At 39.7% G+C, this 18,601-nt stretch overlaps 1 protein-coding gene across 2 annotated transcripts in view; it reads right to left on the bottom strand.

The window, feature by feature from the left end:
* Nucleotides 1-1,165: 1,165 nt before the first annotated feature.
* LOC143301628 (CCR4-NOT transcription complex subunit 4-like) overlaps nucleotides 1,166-18,601 on the bottom strand; it is a 31,368-nt gene continuing 13,932 nt past the window's right edge. Inside the window, exons 10-19 of one of the 2 annotated variants that reach the window (XM_076616044.1) lie at nucleotides 17,406-17,765; nucleotides 15,964-16,157; nucleotides 15,522-15,704; nucleotides 14,275-14,385; nucleotides 13,342-13,599; nucleotides 12,636-12,799; nucleotides 12,080-12,221; nucleotides 9,035-9,118; nucleotides 4,589-4,792; nucleotides 1,166-3,934 (exon numbers count right to left, since the gene is read on the bottom strand). In XM_076616044.1, the coding sequence (XP_076472159.1) occupies nucleotides 3,924-3,934; nucleotides 4,589-4,792; nucleotides 9,035-9,118; nucleotides 12,080-12,221; nucleotides 12,636-12,799; nucleotides 13,342-13,599; nucleotides 14,275-14,385; nucleotides 15,522-15,704; nucleotides 15,964-16,157; nucleotides 17,406-17,765 (1,711 nt within the window). In that variant the 3' untranslated portion in view covers nucleotides 1,166-3,923. The remainder of the gene's footprint in view (nucleotides 3,935-4,588; nucleotides 4,793-9,034; nucleotides 9,119-12,079; nucleotides 12,222-12,635; nucleotides 12,800-13,341; nucleotides 13,600-14,274; nucleotides 14,386-15,521; nucleotides 15,705-15,963; nucleotides 16,158-17,405; nucleotides 17,766-18,601) is intronic. The other variant, XM_076616045.1, reaches the window with a different exon arrangement.

The raw sequence follows: 18,601 nt of genomic DNA, 5'->3' as shown, positions 1-18,601 counted from the left end.
TTATGGGTTCAACTCTCACAGACAGGCAGGGAGTTTTGCTTCCTGTAAGCCCACAATTTCTTCTCAGTGAGAGAAATCGTGGGATTGCAAGAAATCGTGGGCTTACACTCCCTCCCCACCCTTCCTCTTGACTGGTGGAGTGGGTGCTAGTCTTCTGGATGAGACGATAAATGAGGTCCTGTGTGCAGCATGCACTTAGCACACTGTACAGAACCCGTGGGAACAAAAAGGTTGTCATTGACAAAATTCTTTTGAGAAATCCACTTTAATAGTAAGACAAATACACTCACAGACAGAAAACAGGGTGCCGCTGCACTGTGGCAGTGCGCTCTCCCATGGAAGGCCAGTCCGAATTTCACAGAGACATCTGCCGTGATAATTGATACAGTTCAACACAACACAGCACAACTACAACACAACTACAACATTTCTTGTGTCTTGCTTTACTTCATTACCACCAGTTATTTTGTCAACCATTTCCGTAGTCAACTGTGCTTCAGTGCATTTCAGTTACTGACATCAGTTGCCTTTCTCAGTGACCTTTGATGTATTAACTTTGGTGCATGTCGAAACACTTGTTACTGGAATGTTTAATGATGGAAAGCTGCAGAAAAATAGTCACACACTGTCCAAGTGGTGTCACTACATCCGGAACTTCTGACACACTGCTTTGCGATGCCAGAGACATCTGCTGCACAGCCATGCTCATTCAAAGTGAAAGCAAGAACACAAGTGAACTGGAGAAAAAGGCTTTACCACATTTCTATGCTTATTTCATGCAGTCTGTATTTCAAGGTGTGAGAGCCATTTTCCTGACTAAGACATTCATTGTGAAAACCGATAAAGGCAATTACATGCAGAAATGATTATCATGTTTAATTTTATATCGTCTCCAGTCTTTCCTTGAGCTGAATGTGGGGGTTCTTTCTCAAACCCAAACTCGAGATGTGTTATGCCAAACTCAAGACTTTTGTGTTATGTGGTTTAAGTTGTGCTTGGTTGATATTTGGAAGACCATGTCCAAGTATCTCGGAGTGAGATGGACACATGAAAAAAAAAGGGATCCAAATTTACTGTACTCCATCACAAATTTATTCACGCATGCACTCAAATTTACAGGACAAACATTTGAAAGTATACACAACCACACTCAAACAAAAGGATGTGCATTTGCTTTTCTTTTTTTTCTTTTTATTGTATTGGAAACCTGTATCCATAACTTGGCCATTCACATCCACAGTCAACCAAGTGTTCATAAATAGATAAGGGTGTACAGAGTTAGTTTCAAATGGTTACTTTCACAGAATCCACCCGCATTGTCATAACAGAAAGCTTCAGTGTTCAAGAAAAAAAAGTAAACTCCAGCAAGATGAGTGCAGATCCCAACTTGGTATATCTACATCCATCTTCACTGAAGCTCATTCAGGCCAGCCGATACGGCAAAAAGAAGAAACGGGTCTGTTCCTTCTCATACCACACTCTGTCCTCTAGAATCAGAAAGTGTTCAAGCAATCAAATCATGAAGCATTCCATTCTCTCCCATCACAGACAAATCCAAAAAGGACAAGCTCCCGACAAGAATGGCTGACTTGAATGCAAGCCTTCACTGCAGCTATCTCAATTCACTTGGGGTGGGGTGGGATGGGGGATGGGGTGGGAGGAACCCACACGTTTCTGAAGCCTCAGCCGCCCTTGCCAGAGCAGTCTCCATGCTGACGAGTGAAACCGAGGCGACACAACACCAAACTCAAGCAAGGATGGATGGGAATGGGCAATGAGTGTTTCAAATTAATGCCTCTTTGTCAGTGACTACCAAGACGGAGTACTTGAAAGGGGAAACATTTCAACTCTCCAAATTGGCCAACCAGCATCTCAAAAATCAAGATGATAAACATAAAATCCATTTAAGACATAAGAAAGGAATGTGGTCATTTTTTTCTCCTAGATATGTGGTGCATTAAAATGGGCTTGTAGTATATAAAGACTGCACCCAGCTGACACCAACACACGCAACACATCCACTTTGAAAAAGAGAATGCAGGAATACTTCCAAGAGCAAGGACGACACTGATCCCATTCGGTGTTCAGTTCTTCAATCCATCTTTGTCAACTCTGCCAAAATGTAAGTAATCATTCTCTTCTGAAACAACTGAGCTACACATCAACTTTCTCTTGCTTTGTTTGGAACAAATCTGCCCAAGCAACTAGGGAATGGTGAGGATGAGTGCGCATGCTGCGTGTGTTGGCCTCAAAACTTTCTCAATTTCCAAGTGCTGACCACTTTCCTTTCCACATTACCTACTTGAAGTTTATTTTCACACACAACAGGAAATATTACATATATAACTATAAGCATGCTTAACTTGTGGCTGAACATTTAACTATCTGCTGAGAACCATCAGACACCCCTGATAAACTAATCATATCGAATAATCTTGTTTATTGCCCAGCTGACCGTGAATGGGCTATTTCATGGCTCCCAGAAGCAATGTCACCATAATGAAAAAACAAAAACAAATGTGCAAATCCGACTGTCATTGCATTAAAAAAAAAAAAAAAAAAGAAGAAGAAGAAAAAAATAAAAAGAAAACCTTGGGGGAATAAAAGGAATCTGAAAAAGACAAGAATAAACAGGGGAAGTCTCCAAGAAATTAAAGGGAGAAAGAGAGAGAGACAATGAGAGAATTCTAGATATATTTTTTTCCAAATAAGCAGCAGGGCTCTATGTGCTTATACACAATTAAAGCATGCATTACAATCCACCATCTTCATTTCTGTCTTCTCAATTTTTCGGACATTTGAGAATCTTTCTAAAGAGGCATTTTCTGAGTGAATTAGCTAAGATACATCATTAAAGAGTAAAAATTATACACATTACATAAACAGGAAAAAGAGGCATGCTGAGAAGGCATAGGCTGGAGCACAAGGAGAAAGCGTTACTGTATTCACTAAATGTTTGTCCTTCAAAAGGAGTCTGGCACATGAAAAAACAAACAACACGACAAAACAAAATCTTCTAAATAAATCCTCTCAATACAGTACAAGTATGTAACAGCACTGCCTCCCCTTGCTGTATCCATACTTCTGCACTTCCTAGTTGATTTCGAAAACTCCAAGAGCAAGTGAGCCACTTATGTACCGTACCACACTGCATGTCTATACACAGCAAGAAAACAAATATGGATGAAGCTTCACCATTATAGTCAGCATTTCATGACCACTACTCAACTCACACTTCGAGTCCATCTATTTTGTCTTTCATGTGGTGTGCTGCTCTCTTATTCTGTCAATTCCATTTTCCAGAGGTATCATACCTGAAATATACTTTAACTGAGACATGCAAGAGGAAAAACTGTAAAAATACCATAAGATTTATCCAACATGGCAACCACATACTGAGCATAAATGTTCAATTTACTTATGTCATCTATGTGCATATAAATGACTATATAAAAAGAAAAATTAAAAGAAAGAACAGCCTCAATAACTGCTCATATCATTTACTTACTGGTCAAGTTACATGTATAAGCAGCCACAAAATCCTTGCAAACTATTGTAATAAATATTTCTGTATCCTTCAAATTCGTAACAGAAATTTGGGGAAGGGTGCGGAGAATAAATATAAACAACTAAACTATCAAGACGAAAGTGAGGATGATTATCATAGTCCAGCAACAGTCTATCTTGTTTGTTTGTTTAGATCAATGAAAGTAAAGATGAAAACGATTGGCCAATCATACTATTCAATGAACACTGTTACAAAAACCATCACTGGTTACTGAGACTGTAAAGATGGCGGCCACTGGCCAGAAGAAAGCAAACGAGATACTGGTTGGTAGGAAAGGCGGGCTGGTGGCAACGTAAGGGATCTTTTGACAAGCATCAATTCTGGCACAGGTTCTGCATTCCTTTCCATGACACTGCTACTGGAGAGCTGCATAAAGTGAAAGGAAAAATGAATAGTTAAAACCTGGGATTTCAAATCCAACAGTTCAATAAATGTGCTCACACAAATGTGATAAAACATCCAAACAACGCCTAGACTTTTATCTGTGTGCATGTGCTAATTTGGGGAGCAACTGACAAGCATTAAGACTTAATTACAAACATAAAAGTATGAGCACAAATATGATAAGACATGTGACATGTCAAGACTAGTCTTACCAACTGGTAAAACATCTCAATGTTTTAAAAACTAACATTAAAACAAGGCTGGTGAGAGAAAAAGGGATCCTCAATCAAGCACATAAGTACAGACTTTATTCTTTTCATCTCTTGATGCATGAAGCTCATTCAATAATTCTGTATTCAGTGTGTGCAAATGTATATAACATTAGTTTCATATTTCTAAATTAGCCTGTTTTATTGTGATCAAAAGATTTCTGATAAACACAGTGTACCTTCCTTTAAATCTTCCCCCTTAGCCCCTCGGATTGTTCCTTCCATCTCAAAATGTATCTGTACCTTTCCCAAACCAAAGTCAGGTACCCATTCACACCTTTTCCCCCTACCTTGCACTACGTGTGTGTGTGTGTGTGTGTATGTGTGTGTACCTTTTTTTTTCTTTAAAGGAAAGTGTTTTGCTGACCTTCAGCCATTTTGTGAGGTTCTGTGGGGCCACTGTTGGGTCTCATGGGGTTGCGGAAGCCGGGCGGGGGGTTCTGCATCTGTGGGGGCCAGGCACTGGCTGGAGCGCTCAGCGGGAACTGCTGGGCAAAGGGCAGGCGACTGGTGCCCACCGGGCCTTCACACTCTGTCAGTTGGTGGATGGACTTCATCCAGTGTGGAGCTTCTGCACAACACAAAAGGCACTACCCCCATCACCAGTGAAACCAGCAGGGTGAGGCGTTTTGCACCACACAGGGAAGCTAGCTTGTCCACAGGCAGCATGGAACGTGACGACATGCTGCTGTTGACAAGTAGTGGTGCAGTGACAGCTCTGGAATCGTGTCTAACAATGTAACTCTGTGTGTGTGTGTTTGCATGTGAAAAGTGCAAAATCTGCCTATGGATAAATGGGTCTATAATTTCTAATACGGATAGGAAAACTACATTTCTCTGTTAATACTATATATGTATTGGAGCCTTGTCTTTGAAGCCTATTTTGATTGCTAATATTCAGAAATAAACATTAATTAGAAGATGCATCTAGTAGTAATGTATTTCAATGGTGACCCCCTCCCCCACCAATCCATTTTACACCTTTTTAAATCATCCCTCTATGTGGTAAAACTTTCCAGCAAACAAATACCTTTTCCCATTTTCAAAAACAATGTCCACATCTCCAATAATATGTACAAGAGTCAGAGCCGCAGCAGTATCAGAATAAATTCTTCCCACAGAACTGAGGCCAATGACTTTAAAGGACAAAGCAATCTAGTACACAGAAGTGAAACAGCTGAATAAAACTGAATATGTAAGCAAAGCACGACTTTTTGTTTTCAAGGGCTGACAGCTTACATATATGGCAGATATAGCAGAAAAATGAAAAAATGGATGCTGTTACAATAATCTCCACAACAAATCAGTCAAATCTATATTCTACAATGCTTTTGTTCCAGCAAGTGTATATGCTGGTGCTGCTAATATTAAATGCTATGTCTACTACAAAATACAAAAAAAAGAAGAAAATTATAAATTTATCTCACTGAGTTGTACTTTAAATCACCCGTCTTTAAATGCTAACAACAATTAAAACTTCCTTTGCCATTGACTACTTTAATGACAACTATTACAACTTCAATTGCTGTTGACTGTTTTGTCTGTGGAGTATGAAAACTAGTAAACATGTACTGAGACTGCCAAAGAGCCATTACTACTGACCTAGGAAGGTCAAAGCAATAATGTGCGCTTCACCCTTGCCAAAAGGAATGCAACTGGGAAAGGAAACAAAGTGGAATAGACAAACCACCCATGAACATTGTGTGCTCACTCTGGTGTGTTACTGTTAGTATTGCAGAGCCATACGCAGACATGCTGTGTGAGCATACAAAGCGCGCAATTCATTCACAACAAAACATGAATAAGACAGGTTTCTTAACTTTAGTTTTAAAAAAGACAACACATACAAGCAATAAAAAAAATGTTATGAAACACCTACCCTGCAAAATAAAACACCAGGAAATGAAAAGAACAGAAAAGGCTTAAATACATTTTGTCTCAGTTTAACCCATTCTAGCCTCCATCATTGAGAGAAATGCATATACACATGTACTCCATGCTAGAGCCTCATGGCTACTGGTTCCAAAATCCTCAACTGCTGCTTCACTCATCTTGTGTTTGTGGTCATGTATCTTGTGGCACTTCTTATGAGGTAGCCACTGTAGTGAGTGCTCTGTGATTATGCTGTTCTAAATGTTAAGCTACATTGTGACTGCTCTTTTATTGACATCAAATGTTAATAATAATGCAGACAGCTTTCAAATACAAAAGAACTTTGATGATATATGAAATGGAAAAAAAAGACCAATAAACCACAAATATAACTTTAGTATGAAGTAAGCAGTCAGGACAAAAAGCTGCATACATATACAGGACTTCTTGAAAGATGAATTCCTCAACTATAAAATCACAAAGCTTACAAAAGATGTGTATGTGTAGCAACTAAAAATATATAAATAAATAAATGAGAGAAATTGAAATCAAAATATATAACACCACAATCACGTCCCCCCCCCCCCCCCCCCCACCCTCCTCTTTATGAAATCAACTGCTCTTTAGCTGAAAATAGCGGATCCTCTGAGAGTTCCCAAGCCTGGTATAGTATATGGTCTGTCATTGGGGTTTTTCCTTTTTTTCCACTTGTAATCCAATGATAAAAGAGGAAAGCACTTTGTACAACTATGTTAAAAAATAAAAATGATAATAAAAATGATGTGGATGATGACGGCGTTCATCATGACATATAGGCTGGTATTTTTCATGTTGTATGTATATTGAAGATATACAGGTCAATATTTTTCATATGCTATGCATATCCACTGCATGCTGGGACCAGTTTCTGATACAATAATAGTTAGTCTGCCATACTGAGCTGCTTTTTTTGTGTTTCTTTTCTTCCTTTTGCTCTGACCATGACCAATTATTGAACTAGCAGACTGGCAGTAAGGCCCAAGCTCTTCTGTGTCTAAAAGCTTTAGCTTGTGTCTCTTGACTTCAATCTGCTACTTCTTTATTTTGAATTTCCAATACAGATTGATGCTCTCATCCAACAACTGTAACATATCTGATAAAGACTGGAAGCAAGTTATAAGCATGTTTATTTTATGGAGAAACAAAACAGCAAACAGATGTGCTTTAGGTTTTTCAAGCAGTATAAATGATTATAAATATGGACCATTTACATTCATGCTGGAATGCTTACAATTCAGCATCATCAATGGCCAAATATAGCTCTCTGCTAAACAAATGCTTTGTCTTTTCGTCTAATATCACTTACAGTGAAAAGACGTTAAACTAAAGAACGAACGAACGATGCTTTGTCTTTCTCAACTGCACTAATGCATCATACCAACACTTCTTGGTTTCTTACATGTACACATCCCAGTCCACCATCACTTAACGCCTTCAATGCAATGTAAGAAACAATAGAACGTAATGACGTTTTATCAAAATGAATAAGCAGTAAAGTACACTAGGGTTGTTTTTTTTCTGAAGATATGCACATAGTTTGCTTGGTAATGACTGTCCTATCTGGACACAAAAAACAACAGAACATGGACTTTACAGTGGTTGTGATGCACATCTTTACAAGTGCACACACACACATAAAAGCATGCATTAACATATACAAGCAGACTTGCAAAACAAAATGAGGGTAAGTATTTCTTAAGTGTGTACTTTCAAGACTTGTCTGTATCTTCTGTCCTGCTAGTACTCAGCTCTAGTTCCCCCCCCCCCCCCCCATCCCCCCTCTTTTTTTCTGTAATATCTCCACATTTCCAGAAAATGTCAATGCCCAACCTGCAGCAAATTCCACATGACCTGAAATGCATCCATTCAACTGGGTCATGGGGAAAGTGATGGATTAATGCCAACAAATCAAAACCAAGCTTGGTCCTAGCAATTTTTTTCTTCTTCTGTCTGTCACTCAATGTTGTAGTTAGAAAGCTGTGTGGTCATGTTTGACTGAAAAGTTACCTGGAATAAAACAAGCAGCTCAAACCCAAACCAAATGAAACAGACACAAAGGTCTTTAACCAGATGTGATCCTGCAATCTCTGATCTTGCAAGCCGCTGATTTTACCACATCCCCAATAAAGCCAATGGTGGATTTTCAAGGCCACTGACGGATACACCACTTCAGAATTTCATAAAGATGTATGACTGTCAGTCACGTCGGTATATGACAGTCAGATCAGCAAAGAAGTCAACTGCTGTCCCGACAATCTTGGCAAGCTTTTGATTATCGTGGAGTGTCTTGCCTAAGTTACATCCCCACTCTTGGCCAAAAGGGCTTTAGAACAGTTCCTTACCAAGCAATTGGTTCTCTTCCTACTGGGTTAAACTGACAAGACACTGGAACTGGTCTGTGTGCCTGGTACCGGCCCGATCAATTTAGGAAAGTGATGTGCAGTGCTCCATGATAGACAAATGCACAGACAAATGAACAGAGCTTCTTGGACAGACAAGTATACAGACCAACAAGCAAAGCAAAGCCTATAATACCCCTATACTGGGGGCCTAATATAAAAAAAAAGGGAAGAAAAAGGGATGAAGAGGATGATAATCTGTATAAATGGTTCTCCAGTGCAGGTGATACAAATAAAATACACTGTATTCTCCAATGATGTTATGAAGGTAAAACTTGAGATGATTTTATGCTTTCCTTCATTCAGTGCTCTCCTTAACTGTTCTTGTAAGAGGTCTTCAAACTTAAAACATCTATGTCCAAAAGCAGAACGGGTCCAGGGATTTACAAGAAGTGCTGTCATGAACAGACTGATGAGTGACACTGATTCAGCGTTGCAACGCTTCTGGAAGTTGAGAGGTGAGAAAACAAAAGAGAAGAAGTAGTAGAAAAGATGATGCGCACCTTCTCCGATTGTTCTAGAGCAGACAATGGCAGGGTCAGTGGGATGCCAGCTGGAGTCAGAGGCAGCAGCAGAGTGCCCAACCACTGCCACACAACACACACACACATCAAAAGCTGTAAGTACGTACAGTAAGTAAGTACTCCTCTGCTTTTGCCCCATCCTACCTGCCCTTCCCATTTTCTGCTCAAGAAACCGATGGAAGGAAATTTTTTTTTTTTTTAAAGAAGTATAGGGAAGTAAAATGACAAGAATTTTTTTGATTCGGGGGTATGTCATCTTTTTTTTTCGTTGTTGTCGTCATTAAATCACAGAATGAGATTTCTGTATACCAAACGAGAAAAGAAGGGAATGGAAAACTATGCAGGCATTCTTTCCACCCACAATTTTGTACTGATTATGCTGGATAAAGTACCTTAAAATTCCTACCTTCAAATGCTCATGTAAATACTTTTTTATACATTAATGTCGGTCAGTCTTTCAGAAACAAAAGCACCTGCTTTGCTGGGAACAACAGCCCTGCATGCATGCCTGCCTTTGCTGCATTTGTACGCCATTCACTGAATGCAGGGCACAAAAGCCTTTCACCACCATGCCATTTCAGTGCCTTTCTGTGACCACCAGGTTCACATCAGGCTTTGTGTGGCAGTTCTGCTGAACCTTCTGCAAAGTGAAAGAAGCAGGTGCGATGAAAGGGAGCTCCAGAGTTCAGTACTGCAGAAAACTGCGGAGACAGGAGTGTCCACGGCTCATGTCTGAGGGTGGCACAAAGACAGGCTGTATAAACAGAATGCTGCCACTATGTCCACAGGAAAGATTGAAACTTGTGCATCCAGCTTTACATTCAGACAATTTCTGTATTATCAGATTGTTGTCATTCCTTTTCAACACTTAATTTCCTTCAGTGGACATGCATTCATAAGCTGTATGATGAAATATGTAAGCTTGAGTGGAGATAAGATGTGTCCTTTCAAATTAATCACTGGGAGTTAGACGGAAAAAAACTGGGAGCCATGATTTATGTCACTGTTTTGTTAACAGTTTGTAAATGTTCAGTCCCACAGTGAATGCAGATGACAAAGTAAAACAATTTTTCCTTTGATCCTCCTCAAAGCATATTTCAGTATGGTCAGTAAGATCCCTCATTCAAAAGAATGGATGTGGGGCACTGATTTTCTACACTGTGTTCTGTGTTTTTAAAAAGGTAAGGAATCCTTTCTTAGCAAGTATGTGAACTACAGAGCCTAACATTTCAGACATCAGTGTGCAGAGCCTTTCAACCTCTGTGAATCAGGGGCATCTCTAATGTGTTCATCACAGATTCTTCTTTGCGTTTGTAGGCTGCAACTCTGTGTACACTTGAATGAACTCTTATATGCATTTATTTTATTTTAAATTCACTATGCTGGCAACCACATTCTGTTTTCAGGAGCCCTTCAAGTCTCCATAATCCACCAAACACATGGATAACAGGATCTTCAAAATGCGTATTTGATGTTCTGCCTGTGAACACACTCAAGGTGGGGGGCTCAGGCACTTGCAAGTCTGCGTAGCTGGGAGATCCACTCTCAATGCACTAGACACCATGACCAAGATTTCTAACCCTGGACCCTCAGCAAGTCCAAAGCTTAAATCACTCAGCTGTTGCACCCATCACCCAAATTAACTGCTCATTTAGATTTCATCTGCACTTGTGATATTCTTGTTAAGTGGATGGTTGAACAGTGACAAAGAACAGGAGATCTCCAAGATTGTTACCCTATTTACCGGACACTGCCATCTACACTCCGAAACACTGCGTACTACACCGAAAGCAATGTACACAAAGCAACAACTGTCATGTAAGAGAAAAAGAGGAAAAGGTACAAAAACGAACAACTGGAAAACTTCTACAACAGTCATTTCCGATCTTTCAAAAGATTACTCAAGCAAAGTTTAAATGCACAGAATTCACACACACACACAAATTAACCTATGTATACCTTCTCCCTGTGTCAATAAATATTTTTTCCACCATTCTTTCTCCTACTGGACATGACAGGTAAGATAAATTACTCTAAAATAGACATACTTGAACATTTTGTCATGGTATATGGACATTTAGATGGAGCAGAACTGTTTCACAAATATCTGTTTCTCTGCTATATAGTGCTTTCTCTTCAACTACCATTATCTTTTGTTTAAGTGTTATAATGCTGACATTTTCACACAAAAAAATTAAAAAAAATAAAAAATAAATAAAAAACAATCTATTATTGTAAAATTGCTTGACTTGTTCCAAACATCCTTAGATAAGAGAGAACTTCCGTGCCAAACACTAGCATTCAATTATCAGTTTCAAAATACTTTTCTTTTTGTCTACAAATTTTCATGGTCTAACAATTCTCTCTCGGTCTCCCTCCCTAAAGACCATAATACACACTTATAACCCAATTTTCGCCAAGAATATTTACGCAAATCACTAGGTCAAGAACATAACTGTTTCAAATTATGAAGCGAAAATCATTTCACATAATAATTCTGTTTGTGATCATTCTGATAAATTTCAAAGTTTATTCTTTTATTTTAATTGAAAAAGCAAAAAAAATGACATCAATATTCATACCCCCCTCCCTCCCAAAGGCAAAATTTTAACATGCCAGTCAGACACAAATGTAGGAAACTCAACCAAATGGAAACTGATGGTCTGATCCTGAGCAGCTTTTAAACATCATGCCAAATATGCCCCACCAAAATCTAACAATCCTATCATTTCAACATGATGGTAGGATTTTTTTTCCTGAAAATCATGCGTTTGTTTTTTTCTTTTACTTTAAGAATGAAATATCTTAAATTAAGCAAAAACTCTAAAACTATAAACTTTACTCAGATCAAAACTGCTGAAAGAAGCAAACATGGGGGAAAAAACGACGACGAAACGTACACTGAGAAAGAGGGAACAGACTGGGGGTGGGTGGGTTGGTGGGAGGGGGGCATGAAGGGTAGAAAAGAAAACACAGAGCAACACAGAGAACGACACAACAGTGGCCCTGAAGGGACTGACTGACCTGACTGGGGGTGGGAGACCCCAGGTGGGGGAGGAGGGGGTGGGTGCTGGAGCTGTTGTGGGGGTGAGCCGAAGCTGATGTTGACATTGGGCAGCATGGAACGCAGAGCATCCTGCATGCCCTGAACATTGTATGCGTCGCTCTGAAACCACAAGGAACACACCACCCGTCACATCCTGTCTGGAAACAACTCAGTGCATGTCTCCTCCAGAATCATTATGTTCAGGTCAAACTGAAAACAATATGGACTGAGGACATCTTGAAAATACCTGAAGGGAAAAAAAAATACATTACTGCCTTTTTGAAAAACTGTTTCGTGGTCATGGTATCCCCACTTTTTAGGTCTGCACATCTGTTGAGCTAGGGGATTAGAAAAACCTACACCCTGAACCCACCAGATGCAGTCACTGAGATTCAAACCCAGGACCCCAAGATTTAAGGTAAAACAACAACAAATCAATCAATAAATAAAAAGAACTGAAGTCCAATGCTTTCACTATTGAAACACAATTTGATTTCACTGACAGCAGTTTCACAGTTTCCTAGGAAGTCATACCTGTGAGGAAAGGTTGTTGGGCTGAGACACTGAGGGGTGGTGGAGAGGGCCTGACGAGGTCATTTCAGGAACACCGTGGTGAAAATTGTTGTGCATAGCTGGTGGAAAGCGAGGGCGGGCACCAAATGGTGGCATGAAGTCCATCATCCGACTGCCTCTCATTTCTGTGTGCGATCAGGACAAGGCGTGAAAGGACAAGGACTACTTGTTGACAACAAAATTCTTTTTCTGTTACCCCTCTACCTTTTTCAGGTTACAATATAAACATCAAATGTTCAGCGACAAAATCTCTCTAGTTGATACACAGTTGTATTTTTTTCCTAACTTACAGAAGAATTTCTTCTTCCAGAGAAAAAAATTTGTTTCATCCATTTAGTAATAAAACTTCATAATTCCTCTTCACTTTGGGTTGATACAGTCTATGTTATGTCTCTTTTCTTTTTACTCTTTCCTTTCTTTTTACACTGATATAAACATTCTCTTTTTTATTTTTTTATTTCACTGTAATGTACCTTTGTAAAAATTCTTAACTTTTCCTACATCTCTTTACAGAAATTTATCTTCTTCCTACCCTCCCCCCCCCCAACCTTTGATAATGAAATTTTTAAAAGTAAAATATCAACAGGTCTGACTGATGAAACACATGCACACACACACACATGCCAAAACCCATTTCAGACTGGAGCTCCACATGCCCCCTACTCACCTTGGCGGTAGAAGTCCTGCTGAAACTGCTGTTGATGTTGGTGCTGTATGTGGGAGAGAGAGAAGCCAGGAGGCAGGCTGTGCTGGGAAGGAGCCGAGGCTGCAGGGAGAGAGCCCGGCAGTGGCTGAGGCATATGGGAAGGGTAGACATGTTGGTCCTGGGCCAGACTGTGGTTCAGGCCATAGTGCCGGCCATTCTCATTCTCCTTCTCCATCAAATCTGCCAAGCCTTTAAACGACTCCGCACAAGGGTCAAATTCTGAGGATAGGGGTAACAAGAAGTTTGTCAGACAGATGTATAACGTTACTTTCTGACAGCTGTGTAACTTTAAATTTTCAGCTTCAGCTTTCTAAGTGGCGTAACATTCATCTTTACCAAATGAAATTGCTAGGTGATCAGTGAACATAAAATGACATTTAGTGATTTACCTGACTTCATACCAGATAAAGTGCAAAACTTCACAGCTGACATGAAAATATTTTCTAAACCCATTATGTATGAGGGGAATCGTAAAACAGAGATAAAAGAGGAGATCATAAATCACAATGCATGTTATCATAATTTGATCTAAACCCACAACCTCTTTTTACACAAATAAACCCATAATCTCTCAACAATTTGGGCTGAAATTAAGTATCACTGATACCAGCTGCAGTAAATATAAAAAAATTATAGCTGAAAATTATAATGGTATCCACAAGGAACCTTTTCAATGGCTGAATGAACTAGCATTGGATATTTTAGTGCTTCAACCACCACCCTCCCCATCCACAAGAGTTAATATTTAAAAGTTTTCCCTCCAAATGCAGAAACTAGAAAGCAACAGCATGAAAGTTGGGCTAATCATTGGCTAATCAAAATACAACATCAGAAATGCCATGTAACACACAGAAATGCCCAGAACATTACAGCTGCGTGGCACACAGCACTCACCTAGATCGTCTTCACTGTGTTTTTCATTGTGTTTAAAACCGAAAGCTGCTTGCCAGTCTACAGAGCTCCTGACTGATATAGAATCAGACATTTCTGTAGGTGGAAACCCCTCTGCAACAGTCAGTTATCACTCCATCAGTTACCATGTCATTCATTCTATCCATATCATCACATAAAATATAACCCAAAAATCATAATCAAACTTATCCCCACATTAGAAAAATATATATACTAACACTGCCTACTCTTCAATTCATATATTTTTTGCATATCAAATTTCTGAAGCTGCAAAAAATAACTAACATCAAAAATAATGGGCAAGACCATGTCACTGTTCCCAATGCAAAGGCAAACATAAAATGTCTATACTGCAGAAAAGAATGAAAACAGTACTGGCTTGCTTTTTTTTTTCTTTTCTTTTTTTAATTATGTGATGTAACTTTATACCACTTTCTCACAACTGGGATCATCTGCCCTACGGAACTGGTTTACAGTTGTTCAACAAGGCCAAGTGAATCCTATAGATGAAAATCTTTAAAATAGTTCATTAAAAAAAATAAAAATTAAATTTTTTTTTAAAAAGAGGACAATGCCTTAAATCCAGTTGACACACATGCAATGATAGGTCCATGAAATAAATCAGAACACAATGGAAAGGTGATGGCTATCTGATTTGGACCAATCAGTAAACACCTAAGCATTTTTTGAGAATGTCACCCCCCAACTCCCCCCCCCAAAAAAAAACACAAAAAAGAAATGAAACACTGAGTGCAACAGACAGAGCTATATATCCTGTATGCAAGACGCGTACAAGATTTATTCTGAACAGTCTCTGATAAATATTTGTATTTCACTTTTTCACTTTCTTCTTTGATAGGCGGGACAGCCAAATGGAAGAAAACCCAGTCAAATCCGCATCAGTGCCTCAGTGGGTAAAGGAAACATTTGCATACACACCCATGAAATCCTTTATATGAGTGACAAAATGGCACTGGAAAATCGGCCAGACTTTTAGACCTTTATAAATCAATGTGGGAGCTGCAGCCCAAATACTGCAAATGAAAAAGTAGTTTCTTCCTTGCTTTGTGTGACTGAGAGACATCTAATGAATGCTTCAAAGAATATACCTCCCAATTCATTCTTTATCACACATACACATCTTAAATTTGAGCTCTTTTCAAAGCTCCCGACAAATCCACACGCCCTAACACATGCAACTGCACAACCTCACTGTACGTCTCTCTGACCTGTTTGTTGTGTCTGTGGCTGGGGAACAGGCAGTACAGGTTTACTGCCCAATATACTGTTGCTGAAGAATGAAAGACTGTTGTTGGCTTGCTGGAAGTTGGCCAAGTGGCGACTGGCCCCCAGGGATGTCAGTGGATCACAGGTTTGAGGGAGGGACAGTGGCAAGTGAATTAGACTGGTCACTGCACAACAAAATGCCTCGTTTTGAGCGACTTGTTTACTTTCTGTCCATCATGCCTTATGACATAATAGGGCAGCAACAAAGAAATGCCAAGTTTTCAGGGAGTGGCTGTGGAAATGATTGGCAACTTAAATGGTCTTTTTTTTTTGCAGAAACATACTTGTTAGTCATGTTGACTTCACTTTACTGTGATACACAGACAAGTCACACTGATGACCACACACATGCAGACACACGTTATGTAGAAAGTCATTCCTCACCTGGTAAGCTTTGAGCATTGGACTCATGTGTGGGGCTGTGGGAGTGAGATGTGGGAGGACCAATGGGAACAGGTGGGGAGAGGGAACTGTTGGACTGGGGCTGGGCTTTGGAGTCTGGGAGAGTCTGACTTCCGGGGAGTGTGAGCGGACTGTCTGAGCTGCTGGAGTCTACTTCAGATCCAATTTTGTCAGACCTAGAACACAACAGAAACACACACACACACACGTAAGGCAAAGCCAACTCTCCCAATCAAAATCACACTAACAACCAAGCTCACCTGAGGGATCATTTCAGACTAACATTAAGCTTTAAGGTTTATGGCAAAAACAACAAAAAAGCAACCCCATTTTAAAAAAAATACACAGCAATCTCATTCTTTCACAACATATTCTTCAAAGCCCATCTCACAGGCTACACAGAAAAATAAACCCTCAACTACACAAGATCCAGGGCAAATACCATTTTTAGAGATTTCAATGACTTCCAATTGTTGTGGCACAGCAGTACACACAGCCACATTCTGAAGACTCTCACATGACTCTCATGGCTGACAGTGCCGTCTCCATTACACTTTTTTTCATCAAATGTCAAGTACCATTTTGTTTTTATGCACAGGCTGGGGAACTGTTCAGGAGAGTTTCCTCTGAAAATCAGCAGGGGTCCAGGGGCTGTCTTGAGCCACTGGGTGGGTGCTGAGGCAACATTAATTTTCAGTACAAACTGGGGGATCCAGGGGGGCAACAAAAACGAATTTAGTGATTTTTTAGAGGTTTTGGGGGCCTCTCCTGAAAGATGAAACAATAATTCACAGAAATGGACTTGAAACAGACTGGACGAAAATAAAACGTACTCATCAATTTTTTTTCCCACAGAAAAAAAAAATTTCCCCTCTGAAATCAACTGCTCTACCACTGAAAATAGTGGATCCCCTGAGAGTTCCCTAGCCTTAAGCAGCTGGCTTTCCAGCACACACAAAACAGGGACAGTGATGCAAGGAGTGCCCTGCTTCAACAGATTACAAGGACTTACATTGCCGGTTCAGTTTTACTCATCATCTTTTCTTTACACACCCAAGAATATCCGTTTTCTGTCACATATACTATTGTTTAATTTTCTCCATTCATCTCACATACTACAGACTTCCTTTTCTGCCACATACACTATCGATTTATTTTCTCCATTCAACTCACTCACTCCAGAATATTCCTTTTCTGTCACACATACTATCGTTTTATTTTCTCCATTCAACTCACTCCAGAATATTCTTTTTCTGTCACACTATACTATTGTTTAATGTTCTCCATTCATCTCACATAAACTGTTTCTTCCCTTTCTCTTGCTCCCTCTCATCTATACACACATATGAAGATATGCCCATGTTTTCTGAAGTGCGCGCGCGCACACACACACATACACACACACACACAAAGCAAACACTTACATTTGAGAAGTGTTTTCTGATGTGGATCTGTGTCTCCCATTACCCACAGCTTTGCTGGAAACTGTGCTAGCTATGGGTGGTGTGTTTGTTCGATTTAAACTGTTGCTGGATGAACTGCGACTGCCATTTGTTAACAATTCTGACTTGGGACCAACTGCACTGCTTCCATTCTGCCCAGAGTCTGGTTGCAGGGATGGCCAGGCCTCTGAAGCACCACTCTGAAATGGTTCTGAATGTGAACCCAAGGCCATAAGGCGAGGAGGTTTGTTGGAGTTTGTAGGTCCAGTGTCTGTGAGAGGTGGCGAGTGTTGAGGCATTGGTTGCTGTTGTTGGGTCGCTGACAAGCTGGACTTCTTATTACTGCAAGCAAACAGAATCCACGCACTTCAGTTATTGAAACTGGGAGGACAAACCTATCAGCAAGAGCTGGAACATCGGAGAGCAATGTAATACCATTAGAAATTCCTGTTGTGACTTATTTTTCTTGTTTCATGCACTTCAGTTCATTCAAGATAACAGAAGATAAATTAGAAGAGGATAAATCAAGAACACAAGGTAGAATAGTTGGACAGAAAGGAAGAACGAAAAAAAACAAGGGAGGAAACATTGACAGAGAAATTAGGAAACAAAGTGAACAGATCTCATGCTTGTATCATGCGCAGGTCAAATAATATAATGCTGTGCCAAAATGTGCTCTGACAACAGCCAAAATGTGCTCTCACAACTGTCTCCAACATTATGCATGCACAGTTTTCCCCCCAGTATATACTATGCTGACCACCGCAGGAATTATTCTGAAAAATATACATGTAAATGATAATAAAGACAGAAACAACTGCCGACCACGCATCTTTCTTGTAAAAACACCAAGTCCTGTGTTGCATCCAAACGACCACAGAGACTGACAAAAAATGGTCCCTGACAAGTTACTGTACATATTTATCTTTTTATGGGTAGATATACACTCTGGAAATACTATGTGTTAGAACAGCCAAAGTTAATATTGTATTTTTGATTGTTATAAAATGTCACACTTTCAGTGAGCACGCTTTGGCACAACCTCATATCCCAAACCCTAGAATTAGTGTGGTCTGCACATACAACTTCGCACAAGATGATGAAGAACTGACTGAAGAACCGTTTACCCACTCCATTACCAGTCTATATTACTGACCTTTAATATCAGTTATCTGAGC

The sequence above is a fragment of the Babylonia areolata genome, chromosome 27 (assembly GCF_041734735.1).
Source record: "Babylonia areolata isolate BAREFJ2019XMU chromosome 27, ASM4173473v1, whole genome shotgun sequence".
Taxonomy (NCBI): Eukaryota; Metazoa; Mollusca; class Gastropoda; order Neogastropoda; family Buccinidae; genus Babylonia; species Babylonia areolata.
This window is presented reverse-complemented; position numbering and strand designations above follow the sequence as displayed.